Source organism: Dermochelys coriacea, chromosome 2 (assembly GCF_009764565.3).
Source record: "Dermochelys coriacea isolate rDerCor1 chromosome 2, rDerCor1.pri.v4, whole genome shotgun sequence".
In the NCBI taxonomy this organism is placed as follows: domain Eukaryota; kingdom Metazoa; phylum Chordata; order Testudines; family Dermochelyidae; genus Dermochelys; species Dermochelys coriacea.
Genome location: NC_050069.1, coordinates 199,403,702 through 199,421,200, shown reverse-complemented (window position 1 = coordinate 199,421,200; position 17,499 = coordinate 199,403,702). Strand labels below are relative to the sequence as shown.

Genomic DNA, 17,499 nt, shown 5'->3' with positions numbered 1-17,499 from the left:
CCTCTGAGCTTCCTGGGGCAAAAGTTCTGTAAACTTAGCCATAGACAAGCAGGTGTTATGTCCGTAATGGCTTACTCTGGCCTGCTGGTTGGCTACACGAAGTTGCAGACCTCCTGTCAAGTAGACCTTCCGGCCAAACAGGTCCAGTTTCTTGGCATCCCTGTTTTTAAGGGTGGATCCTTGAAACCCTTGACGTTCTCTCTGATTGGCCACATCGACCACCGAGGAGTCCAGAGGAGGGTGAGTGTAAAGATGTTCATACCCTCTAGAGGGAACAAAGTAGCAGCACTTGGATTTCTTGGCTGTAGGCGCCAGAGAAGCAAGAGTTTGTCACAAGTTCTTAGACGTTTCAGTTATCGACTTGATAAATGGCAATGCAACCCTGGATGGGCTGGAGGGAGCCAGGAGTCTATGACAGGGTCTAAATCCTCTTCTACCTCCTCTTCCTGAATCCCCAGGCTTTAGGAGGCCCTCCTCAAAAGCTGCTGAAGAACCCGGTTGTCCTCCAGAGCTGGGGCCATCAAAGTCCCCACAACCGCTTCATCAGGCGAGGATGAGGAAGAGAGAACAGGGGGTGAGCCCAGTTCACTGCCTTCAGTCCCCCCAGGGTCCCTTGGCATGCGGTACTCGCCCTGTGGAGCAGGTACCGATGAAGAACTCTGCGCCGCAGCTGGTGCCGGGGCAGATAAATCCAGGAGGACCGAGACCGTCGGGGTCGGTAGGAACGGAGCTGAGGCTTCCACCGGTGCCGTCAGCTGGAGAGCTGGTGCCAGAGCTGGCTGAGGTATCGGTGCCGGAGATGGAGACACACAAGCCATCATGGTTGGCTTATCCCGGGAGTGGAACAGGGGCCGTGCAGTCGCCAGAGATTTATCCCTCCTTTGGTGGGGAGGACGGCACCGGGAGGCGCATCAGGTCCATTGCCGCCTCAAACGTCTCCAGCATTAATGGTGGTTGTATGTCCACCAGATGGTCCGGGGACCGAGGAGGGTTCGGACTCTACTGGATCCCGACTGGGGCAGGAGTTGACGAAACCCTAGGCGGAAGTGAGACGAAGGTGGTCTGTCCCAAGCCACTCGCGGACGGCGCTGGCCCCATAGGTTTCAAGAGGGGTGATCGGTCCCTCACCGGCCTCTTCTTCTTTACCGGCACCGGAGATGGAGAACGGTGCCAAACTGAGGCAGACGTCCTATGGCCCGAGCAGTGGTGGTGCCGGTGGCCTTTAGAGTCCTTAGCTGGGCGCACTTTGCGCGCCGTTGGTGCCGGAACGCTGCACACCAAAGAGGATGTGCTCGGTGCCATGTCGTTGGGTCCCAGGTCAGATTGCAGTCTCAGAGCCACCTCCACGGCCAGGAGTTTTAGTCTCTGCTCTCTGACCTTAAGGGTTCTTGGGCGGAAACCCTTGCAAATGCAGCACTTGTCCTTTTGATGAGTCTCACCAAGGTACCACAGGCAAGACAAGTGAGGATCTTGGGCATAAACTTTCCACAGGACTCACAGAGTTTAAACCCCGGAGACCCAGGCATACCCCCGAAGGAGAAACAAACAATCTAACAAACCACTATTAACTATATGAAAAAGTATAACTATAGAGAATAACTACTGAACTATGTACACTAAGAACAAAGACACTGCTAAGGCGTCTGCAGTAAGAGCGAGCAAAGTTCCAGTTAGCCATCACGGGCAGTAAGAAGGAACTGAGGGGGTGGGGGGTCGGCGGGGCCCAATATTGGGCGCCATGAAGGCGCCACTCCAGGGGGCACCCAGACCAACCCTACGGACGCTGCTAGGGGAAAAATCTTCCGGCTGGCGTGCATGCAGCACGCACATACCTGCTTGGAATGGACATGAACAATCACTCGAAGAAGAATTTGTATTTTATAATATACTCTGAATCCTGAGATTATACAAAAGAGAAGATATAATATTTAAATAGGGATTTTCTTTGTCAGGACAATGCTAAGGAGACAGCTACTTATAAATGGGTGCTGCTAGTTACTTGCAAGAGTACAGTTCTCTCTATACAGTATTTGTGTAAAAAACAAAAAAAAACCCACGCAAACAAAGTTTGTTTTCAGATAATTTTATAGAAACTGAAAAAATGGCAAATAATGACTAGGAAATACACAAATAGTCATCTCTCACCAACGCTCAAGAAAAGAAAACTCAAAAAATAATTTAACTGTTTAACCAGCCAAAAACAAAGCATATTAATAAGAGTCTTGCCTGTAACTTTTTTCTCATCATCATCATAGTTGCTAGATGTTAACAGCTGTCCAAAAATTAAAGCAGGAACATACACTTTTTCTACTTTGTGTTCCACAACTGGAATTCCTTTCCCATTATTCCAGATACTAATAATGTTTGATTCACTGCAAAAAAACAAATAGTGACATCCATTCAAATGATTTATTAGTACCAAAACACGCCTACACAAGTTTTTACACAGATTTAATAAATATAAATCAAGAATATACTATCAAGGACTGTACCTAGCATTTTAAAACCATTTTTATTGTGTTTACTCGCATCCTTTTGTCAATTTTATTTATCAAGAAACATCTATTTAAAATGCTAGTATATGAAGGACATCTATTATTATTAAATTTGTCTAAAAACTTTCGTTTACAAAAATAATTCTTATGATTTTGTTTTGTTTGAGAACTCTAATGTCTCCCTGGTGTAAAGAAGGTCTTTGAAATCTACCCAACTGATAGTCCTGAGGTCAGGGAGATGGCTTTTGTTGGCCTCATGAAAATCCACTGAGAGCTGACCCAGTGATAACCTGCTGAAAAATCACCATTTCCCATCTACAATTTGCCTGCTAGTTCCTTTTTGGCAGCATGCCAAAATCCCTCAACATTTTATACGACTGCACAAACACCCATTGCCTTGGTTTCTTACTTCAGCATTTCACATAGTTCAAACTCCTGATGGGAGACAGCAAAATGATAATCATCTTCAATCTTCTCCCATTCCCTGTGAAAAATGTTCTTTATCCAATGAGTGTGCACAATGCACTGGAAACCAGAAGATGGAGAGTTTTTTACTCACTTGTCCTCCTGACTGGTGTTAATAATTCTATGCCCTTCACAATTCTTATCATTAAGTTAATGCCTGTTAATGCCTATTGAGAGATTAGATAAAATGGGAACAGAATCCAGCTCTCTAATATGGCAATCCGAAATGCCAGTCACACAGCTACAATGCCTCTCAGAAAGAACCTGCCATATTCTTATCCTTAGCTATGCTGTTTATAAAATGGTGCTACTCATATATATGCAACCCACTGGTTCAGTGTGTTATGCATTCTCGCCTAGTAAATGGTTTACATAAAATAGCTGTATGCTGTTGCCAGCTAAAATAGTTAGTCTGGTAGCTCATGAGGTAGAAGTCTATGCTGCAGAGCTCAAGGTTCAGTATTCAAACCCCATTTGTGATCTACACTGATGGGCTATTAAAGTTGTATACTGTGTAACTTGCCTCAACTTTGAATGTTTAGATTATTTCAGGTTTTATCAGCTCTGTATACAAAATTTATTAAAGGGTAGTTTAGATAAGCAAGTTACTTTAAATTCAAAATGGTGATAATTATTCATCACATTTTCAGAACAATTTCTCCTTCAAATATAAAGCTCCTTCAAATACAAAGAGTAAATACTTTCAGTACTATATAAGAAAATGGTAAATTTAATTTAATATAATCTGTTGTAAGAAGTTCAAGTCCAATTTCCCGGACAGAGAAGGGCACCTAGAAAGTTCTTGTACTTACGGATCAATGGAAATTTTAATACAGGTCATATTCTTGTCCCTCTGCTTATTGTCAGCGGCATTTACTACAAAACAAATTAACACTTTTTAGGGGCAAAAAAATAACAATCAGTTACTTGATGTACAAAGCTAAATTATATACACACTCCATGACAAGTTACAATGTACTGAAAATATTTGAGAAACTCCCCTTTTGACATTTTCTTTACCTTCTTACTGAACTCAGGAAATATAACCAGATATCTACAACAGTATGAAGGAAACAATTTGATTCCTTCAGTCAGACTTTCTGGAATTAATTTTTCTATTTCAAACAACTAAGCTAGAGGTTAGAGGTAATCAGTGCCATGGAATCTTACTACAAGTTGTATTATACTTTCACTCATTATTACCTATTTCTCCCTGGCCTCAAATCCCTAAAATATCTTAGAGAAGAATATTTCTAAAGATAAACATAAATTAAAAATTCATCAGCTCTAACAGATTGCTCTTATTATTATTAGTATTACAGTAGTGCCTTATCCAGTATCAAGGCCCCATTGTGATAGGCATTATACAAACATATCAAAAAGATGGTCCCAACTCAAATAGTACAAGGAGTTAAATTTACAAATTAATTAGTATTCTAGGTGACTACAGCACAAAGCAGCCATTCATACCAGCATGTCAGTTTTGGATCTAGACTAACCCTCATTCAATGGTGTTTTGGATAGATAATTAATTACATCTATTATATTAAAATTACTGTTTCCTAGTAGAGAGACACGGTGGATAAAGAGTAAAGATAAAAGAGTATTATCTTTTATTGAACCAAGCAGTTGAATACAATAGAGGGTGGTAGGGAGGAAATTCAGTTTATTATGTTCTGAATTTTCTTAACAGAAGTTAATAACTAAAAAACGAACACATAGTATGGATCACCAAATTTAGTTTCTCTCTCAAAGTATGCTCATATACCCATTTCCCATTGAGAGTCCTATCCTGCAAGTTACCGTAAGTGGAACTTGTGCTGAAGTTAAAGGGAAATTCTTTTTAAAGAGCTTGAATGATTGATTCCAAATAGTATTAACTCAGAATAGCTATAAAAGCCAGGTTATAAAGAAGTTAAAATTTTACCAGGAAATTAAATTAAACTACATTTGAATTTGTGTGAACTACAAGCAACTGAGCTCAGAAATTCTAAGGTTGCCATCGAACATGAAAATGTATACAGTAATTTTCAGAATATGCCTCATCAGACAAAATATGGATTAAAATAAACACCCCAAGGACGGAAAGATAAACTCTGAGAAAAATAAAACACATTTTAATGGATGGAAAGAGAATACAATATATCCCAGTGCAATATGAAATCAGACACATTTCAAAGCTCTTGTTAAAGATCATTAAGTAAGAAGTTTCATTAAAAAGAATGCACAATTACAACAATTGTAATCTTATGACACTTGTATATAGGCCAGCGGTTCTCAAACAATTGTCTATGAAGCACAAGATGGCAATCTGCAGAGAGGTGACAAGCTATATGGTGCTAACTTCTCTCATAAACCCCTGTTGGGCACCTTCCTTTTGAAAGAGGCGGGCTGGAAATGGCTTCCTTTTAAATCATGTAAGTTATATCACTGAGTCAGCAGGAACATAGAAAAAGTGATGCAAAGTACTCATTTTCATACCACTCACAGTTTATAAGATATTTATAAATCTGAAAGTAAAATCTCTCCTTTTCTCTATATAGCCCAAAAAAGAGGTTACTCACCTTGTACAGTAACTGCGGTTCTTTGAGATGTGTGTCCATATAGATGCTCCACTCTAGATATCTTTGTGTCCCTGCACCAAACATCAGAGATTATTGGTAGCAATGTCAGTTTGGGATGCACATGCACTCTCCCCATCTCACACTGAGTTTGATCGCTATATAGTGCTATGTGGCCAAACCACCCTCAGTTTCTTCTCTACCACAGAGCTCAGAAGAACTCCGAAGCAGAAGGGGGGAAGGCGGGTAGTGGAGCACCCCTAGAGGGACACATCTCAAAGAACTGCAGTTAAAGCACAAGGCAAGTAACCTCTTCTTTGAATAGTGTCCTTATGGGTGCTCCACTCTAAAGTGACTAAAAAGCAGTGCCCCTGCTATTAGGATTGGACTTCGAAATTGAGTCCATTACTAATGATAATGCAGTCAAACCAAATAACGCATCAGATGCTAAGTCATAAGTGACTGCATAACGTCTGGCAAATGTGTGAGCAGATGCCCAGGTTGCTCGTCTGTAAATTTCTGTGATTGGAATGCTGAGAAAGGCTAGGTAACTGGAGATCTTGTAGAATGTGTTCGAGCCCTGAATGTGGGTTGTAGATCATGCTTGCGATAGCAATAGTTTATGCATTCGGATATCCATCTAGACAGTCTTTGCACCAATGCAGCTGTGCTGCTGCAGCGTGTGTGGTGAAGACATGCTATGCCAATGGGAGAGCACTCTCCCGTTGGCATTACTCCACCTCAAGAGAGGCGGAAGCTATGTCAGTAGGAGAATGACTCCTGCCGACACAGCGCAATATGGACACCACTTAAGCTGATGTAACTTGCATCACTCAGGGATGTGTGGCTTTTTCACACCCCTGAGAGACAACTTTTAAGCGGTAGTGTAGACAAGCCCTTTGTTTAGATACTGGGGATTCCTTATATCTGTGTCTGTGTTGGAGGGGAACCATCTCATAGATTTTTGGAATGGCTTGATCCTTTCCAGATAAAAAGCTAATGCTCTCCTGATGTCGAGTGTGTGCAGTGTTGCCTCCCTTTTATCCCAATGAAGTTTGGGAAAGAATGATGGAAGGTGGATAAGTTAATTCATGTGGAAGGCTGAAGGTATTTTTGATAGGAACTTGGGGTGCAGCTGTCATATGACCCTGTCCTTGAAAAACATGGTAAAGGAAGCGTATGCTATTAGGACCCCTATCTCTCCCACCTGCGGAGCAGATGTGATGGCTACCAGGAATACAGTTTTCGTAGAGAGATGTAGAAATGCACAAGTGGCCATGAACTCAAAGATTAAGGTCCCATAGTGGTGCAGCATCTCTGATTAGAGGGTAGCGGTTATTCATGCCTTTAAGAAATCATTTTGTTACGAGTTGAGCAAATACCAAATGACCATCTATCTTTTGATGGAAGGCACTAATGGCTGTGAAGTGCACTTTCACCTAACATAGAGATAGCCCTGATTTCTTCAATTCTAGAACGTAGTCTAGCACAATTGGTAAAGGAGAGCATACAGTGATAACCTGTACGGAGTAGCAGCCGTGTTAGTCTGTATTCGCAAAAAAGAAAAGGAGTACTTGTGGCACCTTAGAGACTAACAAATTTATTTGAGCATAAGCTTTCGTGAGCTACAGCTAACTTCATTGGATGCATTCGGTGGAAAATACAGTGGGGAGATTTATATACACACACAGAGAACATGAAACAATGGGTTTTATCATACATACTGTACGGAGAGTGATCACTTAAGATGAGCTATTACCAGCAGGATGGAGGGGGGGGAAAGAGGAAAACCTTTTGTAGTGATAATCAAGGTGGGCCATTTCCAGCAGTTAACAAGAACGTCCGAGGAACAGTGGGGGGTGGGGTGGGGGGAGAAATAACATGGGGAAATAGTTTTACTTTATGTAATGACTCATCCACTCCCAGTCTCTATTCAAGCCTAAGTTAATTGTATCCAGTTTGCAAATTAATTCCAATTCAGCAGTCTCTCGTTGGAGTCTGTTTTTGAAGCTTTTTTGTTGAAGGATAGCCACTCTTAGGTCTGTAATCGAGTGACCAGAGAGATTGAAGTGTTCTCCAATTGGTTTTTGAATGTTATAATTCTTGACGTCTGATTTGTGTCCATTTATTCTTTTACGTAGAGACTGTCCAGTTTGACCAATGTACGTGGCAGAGAGGCATTGCTGGCACATGATGGCATATATCACATCGGTAGATGCGCAGCTGAAGGAGCCTCTGATAGTGTAGCTGATGTGATTAGGCCCTATGATGGTGTCCCCTGAATAGATATATGGACACAGTTGGCAATGGGCTTTGTTGCAAGGATAGGTTCCTGGGTTAATGGTTCTGTTGTGTGGTGTGTGGTTGCTGGTGAGTATCTGCTTCAGGTTGGGGGGCTGTCTGTAAGCAAGGACTGGCCTGTCTCCCAAGATCTGTGAGAGTGATGGGTCGTCCTTCAGGATAAGTTGTAGATCCTTGATGATGCGTTGGAGAGGTTTTAGTTGGGGGCTGAAGGTGATGGCTAGTGGCGTTCTGTTATTTTCTTTGGAGAAGACCCTGGGTGCCAATGACAGGCCAAATGGGAACACTTTATATTGGAAATTATCCTGCCCCAGAATGCATCTCAGAAACCTCCTGTGGGATGGATGAATCATGACATGAAAGTAAGCGTCTTGTAGTTCAATGGCCAGGAATCTGGTCCCGAGATGTGATTACTGCTGCCGAGATAACCATCTTGAAATGTACTTTTACAAATCTATTGAGTATCCTTAGATCTAGAATGGGTCTCCAACCACTGCTCTTTTTCTGTATCAGGAAATATTTGAAATAGAAACCCTTCCCTCTGTGTTGGTTCGGAACTGGTTCTATAGCACTTCGTTTTAGGAGGTGGTTTATTTCCTCACCTAAAAGGTACTCATGAGAGAAGTCCCTGAAGAGGGACTGGACGCGAGAGTGGAGATGAAGTAAAGTAGAATAACTATCATGTGGTGATAATCTCTAGTACTCACTTGTCTGTGGTTATACACTTCCAAGATTGATGGAAAGGGGTACGGTGGTCGCCGAACTGATGTAGATGTTCTGGCTGTTGCAGCAAATGAAACTGGGGGTGGTAACTCAGGGCTTCGACCAAGATCTCAAAAATTGCTGTTTAGATGTAGATAGCTGGGATTTTGATGACTGTGGGGAAGACGCTCTATGTTTTTGTACCCTCTGTCTCTTCCTTTACAGCTCATAATATCTGTTAGGAGGAATAAAGTGCGATCTCTGTGTCATCTGGTATTTACTGGGTCTTCTCTTTTGGGCAGGAATGTAAATACCCAGAGAGCATAACAATTCCCTAGCATCTTTTAACGAGTAGCGGGATTTGTCAGTTTTGTCCGTGAACAATTCTGATCCCTCACTGGGCTGGGAGGTCCTCCACTGTGGCTTGCACCTTCTTTAGAAAGCCAGACAGATGAAGCCATGATGCTCTCCTCATGACAACTACTGTAGCAATTTAGCGGTGTCTGCAGCATATAAAGAAACCTGCAACGCTGTCCTCGCCAGGAGCTGACCATCAGTAATAATTGCTTGAAATTGCAAAAAGAAAAGGAGTACTTGTGGCACCTTAGAGACTAACAAATTTATTAGAGCATAAGCTTTCGTGAGCTACAGCTCACTTCATCGGATGCATTTTGCTTGAAATTGGTGTTTTTCATCTGACGAAAGGTATTCAATAAACTCATTTAATTTAGTGTAAAGTGTGATTATACCTTGTCATAAGGGCTTAATAGTTAGTGATCCTAATTTGTAGGGTCACTTAGGAATACATTTCGCATCCAAACAAATCCAGTCATTTCCAGTCTTTGTCACATGGTGTTGTTTTAGCATAGTACCATCTGCCACTTTCATTAACACATAGACGACCAGTGAATCTGGGGAAGGATGAGAAAACAAAAAAGTCCATGTGCTAGAGGGCGTATAAAATTTCTTGTCTGCCCTTTTGCACACCGGGAGTATAGTGGCCGGTGTTTTCCAAATAGCTTTTGCTGGGTCCAGCACTGCCTCATTGATAGGGAGTGCAATTTTTGCTGATGCCGACATCTGCAGGATTTCATGTTTGTATTGTGACTGTTTAACTTCTTCAAGTGGGATTTGAAGAGGTCTTAGAACTGCTTGAAATCATTTGCTGTTGGTGGGGGGGACGCATGATCACCTCATCAAATGAAGACTAAGAAATATTGGTCACCAGAGTGGCTTCTTTGTCCAGTCTCTCCTCCTGTTCTTCAAAGATCTCCTTTTGAGGATCAGGAGGTTTGGCTATGGAAACTGACAGGGATTTTCTCACTCTCTCTCTCTCTCTCTCTCTCTCTCTCTCTCTGGGTGACACTAGAGGACCTGGAGAATTGTTGCCTATATCCAGCCCACAGGTCCCAGTATGGCCACCAAGGTGGTGGAAAAGGCATGGGTGGGGCCCCAACATGTTCCATACCAACCATGTGGGTCTCATCTACTCTGGTGGTAGCTTGGAGGAGTATAGATTTCTATTCGGGTAGCACCCTGTTGCTGCGGTGGAGAACCATGAGCCGACACAGAATATAAATCATCCCCCTCCTCCTCTTCATCATCGCTGGAGGGGGTGGAGCAATCATGGACAGCATAGTAGCCTGTCTCGATACTGCACGGTAAGTCCGGGAACCTGAGTGGAATGTATTCCGCAATTATGTAGATACCCAGTAATGGTGAATCAGGCATCTCTGAGATCAGCAAGTCTTTAGGGAAGCAAAATTCCCAAGGTACCGGAACAGTCATTGGTACCATTGAGAGCAGCAGCATCAGTGCCATTGAAGCAGAAATAGTTGTCGGTACCATAGGCACTCTGTGCTCCAAAGAATAGCCAGAAGGCGGTACTGTGGCTTTTTGCATTCCCTGCGTACTTGGTACTGACTGTCTGTATGACTCCATCATGCTGTTTTAGAGAGCTGGATCTGTCTTTGCCTCTCCTTTCCCCAGACAGTACCATTCTGTCCGAGCCTGCCCTCTTAGGATCTTTGGTCTTACTGGTGGCAGCCTCACAGGTACTTAATCATGCAATGGTTGGTACCGAAGTAATCGACCATGCCAGGGATTTCGTTCTTTTAGCTGGTTCCCTGCTCGGGGAGCTTGTGGCCCATTTCTTTGCGGCTTTCTGAGAGGAAGCTAAGGATTCCCTCTTTTAAGTCATTGGAAAATGCTGCTCAGATGCTGCTGAGATGTCAGTCTTGATGGGGATTGTTGTCGGGGGGACACACGGATGGACGCGGCGTCCCCAGGACCAGGGTCAGAGGCTGGTCAGAATGAGCTTTCCATCATTAATAGTCCTAATTTCAGCTCATGACTCAGATTCTTGCTTTTAATTTGATGCAAAACGTGCACTTTTGAGGCACATGTTCCTTTCCAAGGTAACAAATGCAGAGGGAATGGCTGTCGCTGACAGAAATGGCTTCCTGACAGGCGAGACAATGTTTATACCCAGAGGAGCTGAGAATACCCTTTTTAGGGTTCACTTCCCTAACGGGAAGAACTAGGGAAGTCTAATATATACTATTCTACAATTGAAAGAGAAAAAATAAAAAATATTTTTTAGGAAATGAAATAGGAAAAAGAAAAGAGAGAGAGTATTAACACTAACCAACCAAAGAGCTATTGCTACTAACAAAAGGAATTAAGAGGAAACACCAAGAGAAATCTCTCTGAACAGGCTCTGCTAAGACTTCATGTCAAGCCAAGGGCAGTTGAGAAGGAATTGAGGGCGGTTGGGCTGCTCAGTGCTATATAGTGATTGAATGTGGCGCAAAACATGGAGAGCACACGTGTAGCCCAAACAGACACTGCTACCAAAAATTTCCAATCTTAGGTGCAAGGACTCAAAGATACCTAGAGTGGAGCATCCACAGGGACACTATCAAAAGAAGAATGTATTCTTTTCATTTCAGATGTCCCCACAGCTTTAGAGATATAGGGTAAAATTCTGACCTCAATGAAATAAACAGCAAAACTCCCACTGACTTCTATTCACACATGGTATGTGGAAGGATCACTGCCAAGCACAAGACCTTAAAAATCACCTACCAGCCAAAGGATTAACTCTATTAAGACTAATATCTCAGCAAAGTCAAGGGAAATTACACCCTCCTGCTGCTCAAAGCCTGCAATTTCTGTGCCTGTCATAAAGCCAAATGTCTCAGGATGAGAAAGGTCATGCTGAGTCAAATTCTTGCATATGAAATTTCCAAGAGACACCTTTGTACTGCAGGAGGCAGTGCTGGTGATTCAGGAGGTGGTACCCTTTCATCTGAGTCAAGATGCAGGGCTGCTGGAGGATTCTTCTTTCAAATCAGTTGTAAAACTGAAGTCATGATCACTTTTTCTTATTAAAAAAATCCATAGTAACTGTTTCTAGTGTCATAGTAAAAAGTTAAACTTGGGTATTTAAACTCTGCCTTCTTGAAACTGCCCTGCAGTTTCAGCTGGAGATAGTACCTCTTCCTAAACTGCTTCACCTCCTTTTCTAAACTGCTTCATTTCAGTGGCGGATCAAAGTATCCCTGTGTGTAGTTTGTATATCTGTTTAATATGTTAAGTGCTTGCAGAACCTTCAGGAGGAAATGTGCTGCACAGCTGTAAAAACAGTATCATCATTAAAAACCACTTACCAAGAATTTCATCAAAGATCTTGTACAAGCCTGGGACAAAGGTAACTTCTCTGCAATTCATTCCGACCTCTTCATCATAAACCCACATTAACTACATATAAACAAAATAAAATAAAAATATTTATTGTCTTGGATTCAAAAGGAAACGTTCATGTTGATATAATACAGATTATTTCACATTTCAAGAATTTGATATAAAATTTTATTTTACTCCCTTCACCATATATATTATTTGATATTAACCCAATCAGTCCGCCCTTCAAAGTAAAAATAAAAAAAATAAAAAAAGAGTGGTAATTACTTCTATTTTTATCTTAGGCATTTGTAACCATTTGATTGACATATTATGTTACGTGGATCTACACTTCCCCACAGGGTAAGCTATTGCAGCTATTTACTTTCCAGTTACTTCAAATTCAGTTATGGGGACAGATTCTGTCTCTCTCTCTGGCCTCTGCATGCCACTCCGGAAGCATAAAGAGGCAGTACAGCCCATAGGAAATATAGTGCAGGCTGTTCTAAAGTATAATGAGGACCATTTCAACCTCTAGAGCAGCCCAGAATTCAGAAGATACAAAGATGGTATGCAATAACTTCTCACTTTCCCTGGGTTCATAGTCAAATCCATGGTCAGAAATAGTATTATGTACAAATTTTACCTTAGCAGGATAAACAACAAATCATAATAGGTCACATTTCAGCAGCTGGATATACTAAAAATACCAACACACACACTCTGAACCTGGTAATCTTGCACTGATGCACAATATTTTTGTCTTTACATCACATTAACATAACACTTCTTCTAGCTAGCTATAAACCTAGCTTTAGTAACAAGCCCCTAAGTTCCATTGGGAACTTATAAATGCCTCCTCCTATATTGGTGTATGTACTATTCAATCACAAATATGAAATCAACCTGAAAGAGAAGGGGGCCAAATTTTTGCTCTAAGTTGCACCACTGCCCAAATAACATTGTTCAGATACTACATGGATAAAGGCTATGTAAATATCTAGGAATAGTAAATAAGAAAAAAAAAACTTTTCTTAATCAGACTCATTTCCCATTCCCTTCGTTTGAACTTATGCCACAATTATCTGTCTCAGTTGTATTTTCCACAAAAAATATTTTTACTACAAATGGACAATCTGCTGGTTTTGAGCTCTCAGAAATGCACAGCACAGAGTAAGTGAAAAACTTATCTTGCTTAATTTCTTTCCTAGTTTTCAGGTTTGACAATACTATTGTGAGTTTTACTTTTCCATGCAGCTAACAGGTAGACCCAAACCAATCAATCTGGCTCAGGTTAAGTCATATCTGCTATAAGAAACCCCATGTGACATTATTCCCAAAGCTGTAAAATATTGATAAGTGTGTTAAACATGAAATTAATTCACTTGTATCTGGAGAGATTCAAATGGAATATATACATAGGTATACAAATATTTATATTGTATGTACTGATACACATACATAAATATACACAAGTATCTGCAGGATAGGCAAGCATAAAAAGATGTAGAACTATCTAGGGATATCTATTCCACACGTTACACTTAACATTCAGGATTGTCAGGCTCAGAAACTAGAAGAAAAGAGATATAGCGGGTGAGACAAATGCTCCCTCTCTCTCTCTCTCTCTCCTGTTTTCATGTTTGAAAATTATTTTGCAAGTTATAAATAGTGGTAAAGATCTCATGGAGAAGAAAACAATTCTGAGATAACAATATACTGTACTTTTGAGTAGTTCTGGAGGAGGAACTAAACTGCTGAAGCAGATGCTGCTCTACCTCCCCCACACACCTAAGTTGACAGGACTCTTCTTCCAAAGGAGAAGGGAAGGATTTTTTTTGTCAGCAGGGAAGGATTTATTTATTTATTTGTACCCGACAAAAGAATCAGTATTGAAACATATGGCAGTTTTATATATCTTCATACAATGCTTGTCTAGATTAGGAGAAGAGTGTGGCTTCTCAGGGCCCCTCTTATCCAATGACATGCACTTTGAAAAGTAAAGCATCAGCCCAGGGAGCAAAAGACACTCTCCCTGGCAGTAACAGTGGGGGCAGAGGCAAAATCCAACTGGACTCCTCCTGAACCCTCCAGATCATATTGTTTGGTTGGTTGTTTTTGTTTTTTTGGGGGGGAGGGAAAACTTCCTGGGGCATCAGGCCCCATGCAGCTCCAGGCCTTTGAGCTTGGAGGAAGTATAGCAGCATCTACTGGGGACAAAGAATCCCATGGCAGGAGCCTGCCCTCACATTCCCCAGACTCTTGTGATATCACCAGACTGCTGTCTTCAATTTAGAATTAGGATGTTATTCTAACATCCTCTTACCCAATCCCTCACAATCTTCCAGCTACTGGGCTCAATCCCATTCTCCAGGCCTTTCTACAGCCTTCCTTCCTCTCGCACACTCAATGTCTTTTTTCCCTTTCCTCTGTCTTGTCTATTCCCTTGCTATTTATTCATCCTAATTACCCATTAAAAACCAAAACAAAGTAATTAACATGACCTTTACCAACAGTCACTCTGCTTTTATGTTCCATCCCTTTGTCCTGCCACTTGTCCATCTTGTCTATTTAGATTGTAAGGTCTTCACAACAGGGACAGTCTCTTACTAATTATTTTTAAAAAAGGGCCAGATCTGAGTGGGGCCTTTAAGCATTACTGTGCTACAAATAATTAATAAAAACATGAGATCTCTCTGCTCACCAAGTATACGTCAACCTGGTTGTGTGAGCTATAATTCTATTGGCACCTTTGGATAATTTGGTGTCAGGTTTCAGAAAAAACCATTTTAAAAGGAACTGGTTACCATAATATGAAATCAATAATAAGTATTACATAACAAATTTGGGATGCCAAAAAGAACTTGTATGACTTGTCCTGCTGTACCTAGTATAATTTAATGGCAGCCCTGTTAATGCTGCTCCTTCTGAGTTTAATCATTTTGTGTCCAGTTTTCTCTAGAGCAGGGGTTCTCAAACTTCATTGTCACCTTCTGACAACAAACATTACTGCACAACCCCAAGGGGGGTAGGGGGGGCGGGGGTGGGGCAAGGCCTTAGCCTGCCCAAGCCCCACCACCCTGGGATGGAAAAGCGGAGCCAAAGCCCCACCTCTCCAACCCAAGCCCCACCATCCTGGGGTGGAAAAGCAGAGCCAAAGCCCCACCTCCCCGGGCTAGGGGCAAAGCCAAAGCCCAAGCACTTCAGCCCTAGGCAGGGGGCCTGTAACCTGAGCCCTGCCGCCCAGGGCTCAAGCCCTCGGGCTTGGGCTTTGGCCCCAGGCCCCATCAAGTCTAAGCCATTAAAATGGGGTCGTGACCCACTCTGGGGTCCCAACCCACAGTTTGAGAACCACTGCTCTAGAGACTCAAGGATGAGACCTATCTCATCCTAACTACTGAGATCTTTTTTCAGTGCGAATGAATGAGTTTCACCACCTTTTCCACTTCACCATGGATGAACAGAGTTCTGGATCCGTCCAAATGAGAGTGCTTTGAGAGGAAGCTGATGCCTCCATAGAGCCCTCGGGGAGGAGGGGCTGCACCTCTTAACTTTGTAGAGCTTCATATGTTTCTTAATTTTAGACCCTGTAGCAGCTAAGCTATGCTCCTTTGATTTCTGGAACTCTTCAAGGAGGACTAAATAATTCTAGACCATGTAAAGCTATGCAGTTTAACTTTTTAAGGATAACTACTGAGAAATTTGTCACAAATCGGGACCATTAGGGTGGGGGTGTTTCCCCAGTAGGAAAATGGAGAACTGATCCTCTCCAAATCTGAAGCATGTTTAGATAATAAATCACTTTAAATTTCAGAGCTGGTTGGAGCAGTACACCTTCCTTGTGTTCTTCTCAGAATGTATCCATTTTGAATGTGATAGTGAACATCTGGATATTAATGTTAAGGCCCTCCCTGGGCACTTGAGGCAAAAGGAATGAACCACCAGAGTCATTTCAGGGGTTCCAATTGGTACATTTTATCCCCCATGTAGTGAAGGCTGAAACTGGCCACTCAGGGTAGCATCTGTGGTGGCAAAGCCTGGCTTCCAATGGTGTCCAAATGCCAAGAGATGCCCCACAAATGCTGAAATTCTCCCCAAACTATGTGGTTGTCTGCTGCAGCGAGAGCTGCTAGCTCTGCTGCTCAAGTTATGAGGGCAAAACAATGGCCCTTTGAATCCCCTACTGCTGCAACCCACAATGATAGAATAAAGTTGCTGCTTCTATCGGTCTCCCCTGCTTTACGCCCTATTTCAGTAAAGTCCTTCTCCCAACCAGAGAGTTGCTGTGCTGGGAAGAGAGAGAAACAGAAACATTTGGTGAAAATTAAAGAGTTTTTTTAAAAGGGGAAAAAAAAAAAAAGACAGCTGAGCTCAGGAGAGCTTCATAATGAACCTCCATAGCTTCCTGGCAGGATCCTAGGGTGTACAACATTGTTTAAAGAACTCAAGACATCAGTAAGAGGAGTCTGTTAGTGTATTATATATATACACACACACACACACACACACACACACACTCTCCTCTTGCTGATGTCTTGAGTTCTTTAAACAATGTTGCACATATATAGATATATCCCATGAGGAGTTTTCTCTCTATTCTCTATCTAAAAATGAGGTAGGTAAACTCATCAAGTATTGAATATGAAACAGTAGGCACCCAAAGAAGACAATATAAATAAAGACTATCAGTATACTAGATTTGAGCATATGTTGTTTCAAAATGCTGCTAAAAATTGCTTCTCCTGACCTATTTCAACGCATGCATGAACAAACTATAAAAGCTTTCAACATGATATTCTGGAATAAAACAGCCACAACAGTAATTTCTTCATTGAAATGACAGAACACCAGGAAAACTGTAAATTTAATGGAAAAACTCACCTGAGTTAAAGGTTCCACTGATCCAATGTACGTATCAGGACGGAGGAGGATATGCTCAAGTTGAGTCTTTTTCTGATAAACTCTCTCAACTGACATCTTCTTTGAACTATCATTTTTGCTAATGTTTTCTGACTCTTCTTTTTTTGAAGCATTGTTCGGATTATCAAATAGAGTCTAAAAAACAGAATGAGGCATATTACTAAAAATCTAGTTCCTAAAGCTAACAATTCATCTTTATAACTCTCTAAAGCTGTAACCAAATCTTAGACTGTGGTTTAAATTAATTTACAAAAAGAAAAGGAGTACTTGTGGCACCTTAAAGACTAACAAATTTATTAGAGCATAAGCTTTCGTGAGCTACAGCTCACTTCTTTTACGTAGAGACTGTCCAGTTTGGCCAATGTACATGG

The 17,499-nt window shown here is 41.7% G+C and overlaps 1 protein-coding gene across 5 annotated transcripts in view; it reads right to left on the bottom strand.

The window, feature by feature from the left end:
* TOP2B (DNA topoisomerase II beta) overlaps positions 1-17,499 on the bottom strand; it is a 132,446-nt gene that overhangs the window by 73,041 nt on the left and 41,906 nt on the right. For all 5 annotated transcript variants that reach the window (XM_038392082.2, XM_038392081.2, XM_043509015.1 and 2 more), the window contains exons 2-5: positions 17,090-17,263; positions 12,196-12,286; positions 3,773-3,836; positions 2,227-2,372 (exon numbers count right to left, since the gene is read on the bottom strand). In XM_038392082.2, coding sequence (XP_038248010.1) covers positions 2,227-2,372; positions 3,773-3,836; positions 12,196-12,286; positions 17,090-17,185 — 397 coding nt within the window. In that variant the 5' untranslated portion in view covers positions 17,186-17,263. The remainder of the gene's footprint in view (positions 1-2,226; positions 2,373-3,772; positions 3,837-12,195; positions 12,287-17,089; positions 17,264-17,499) is intronic.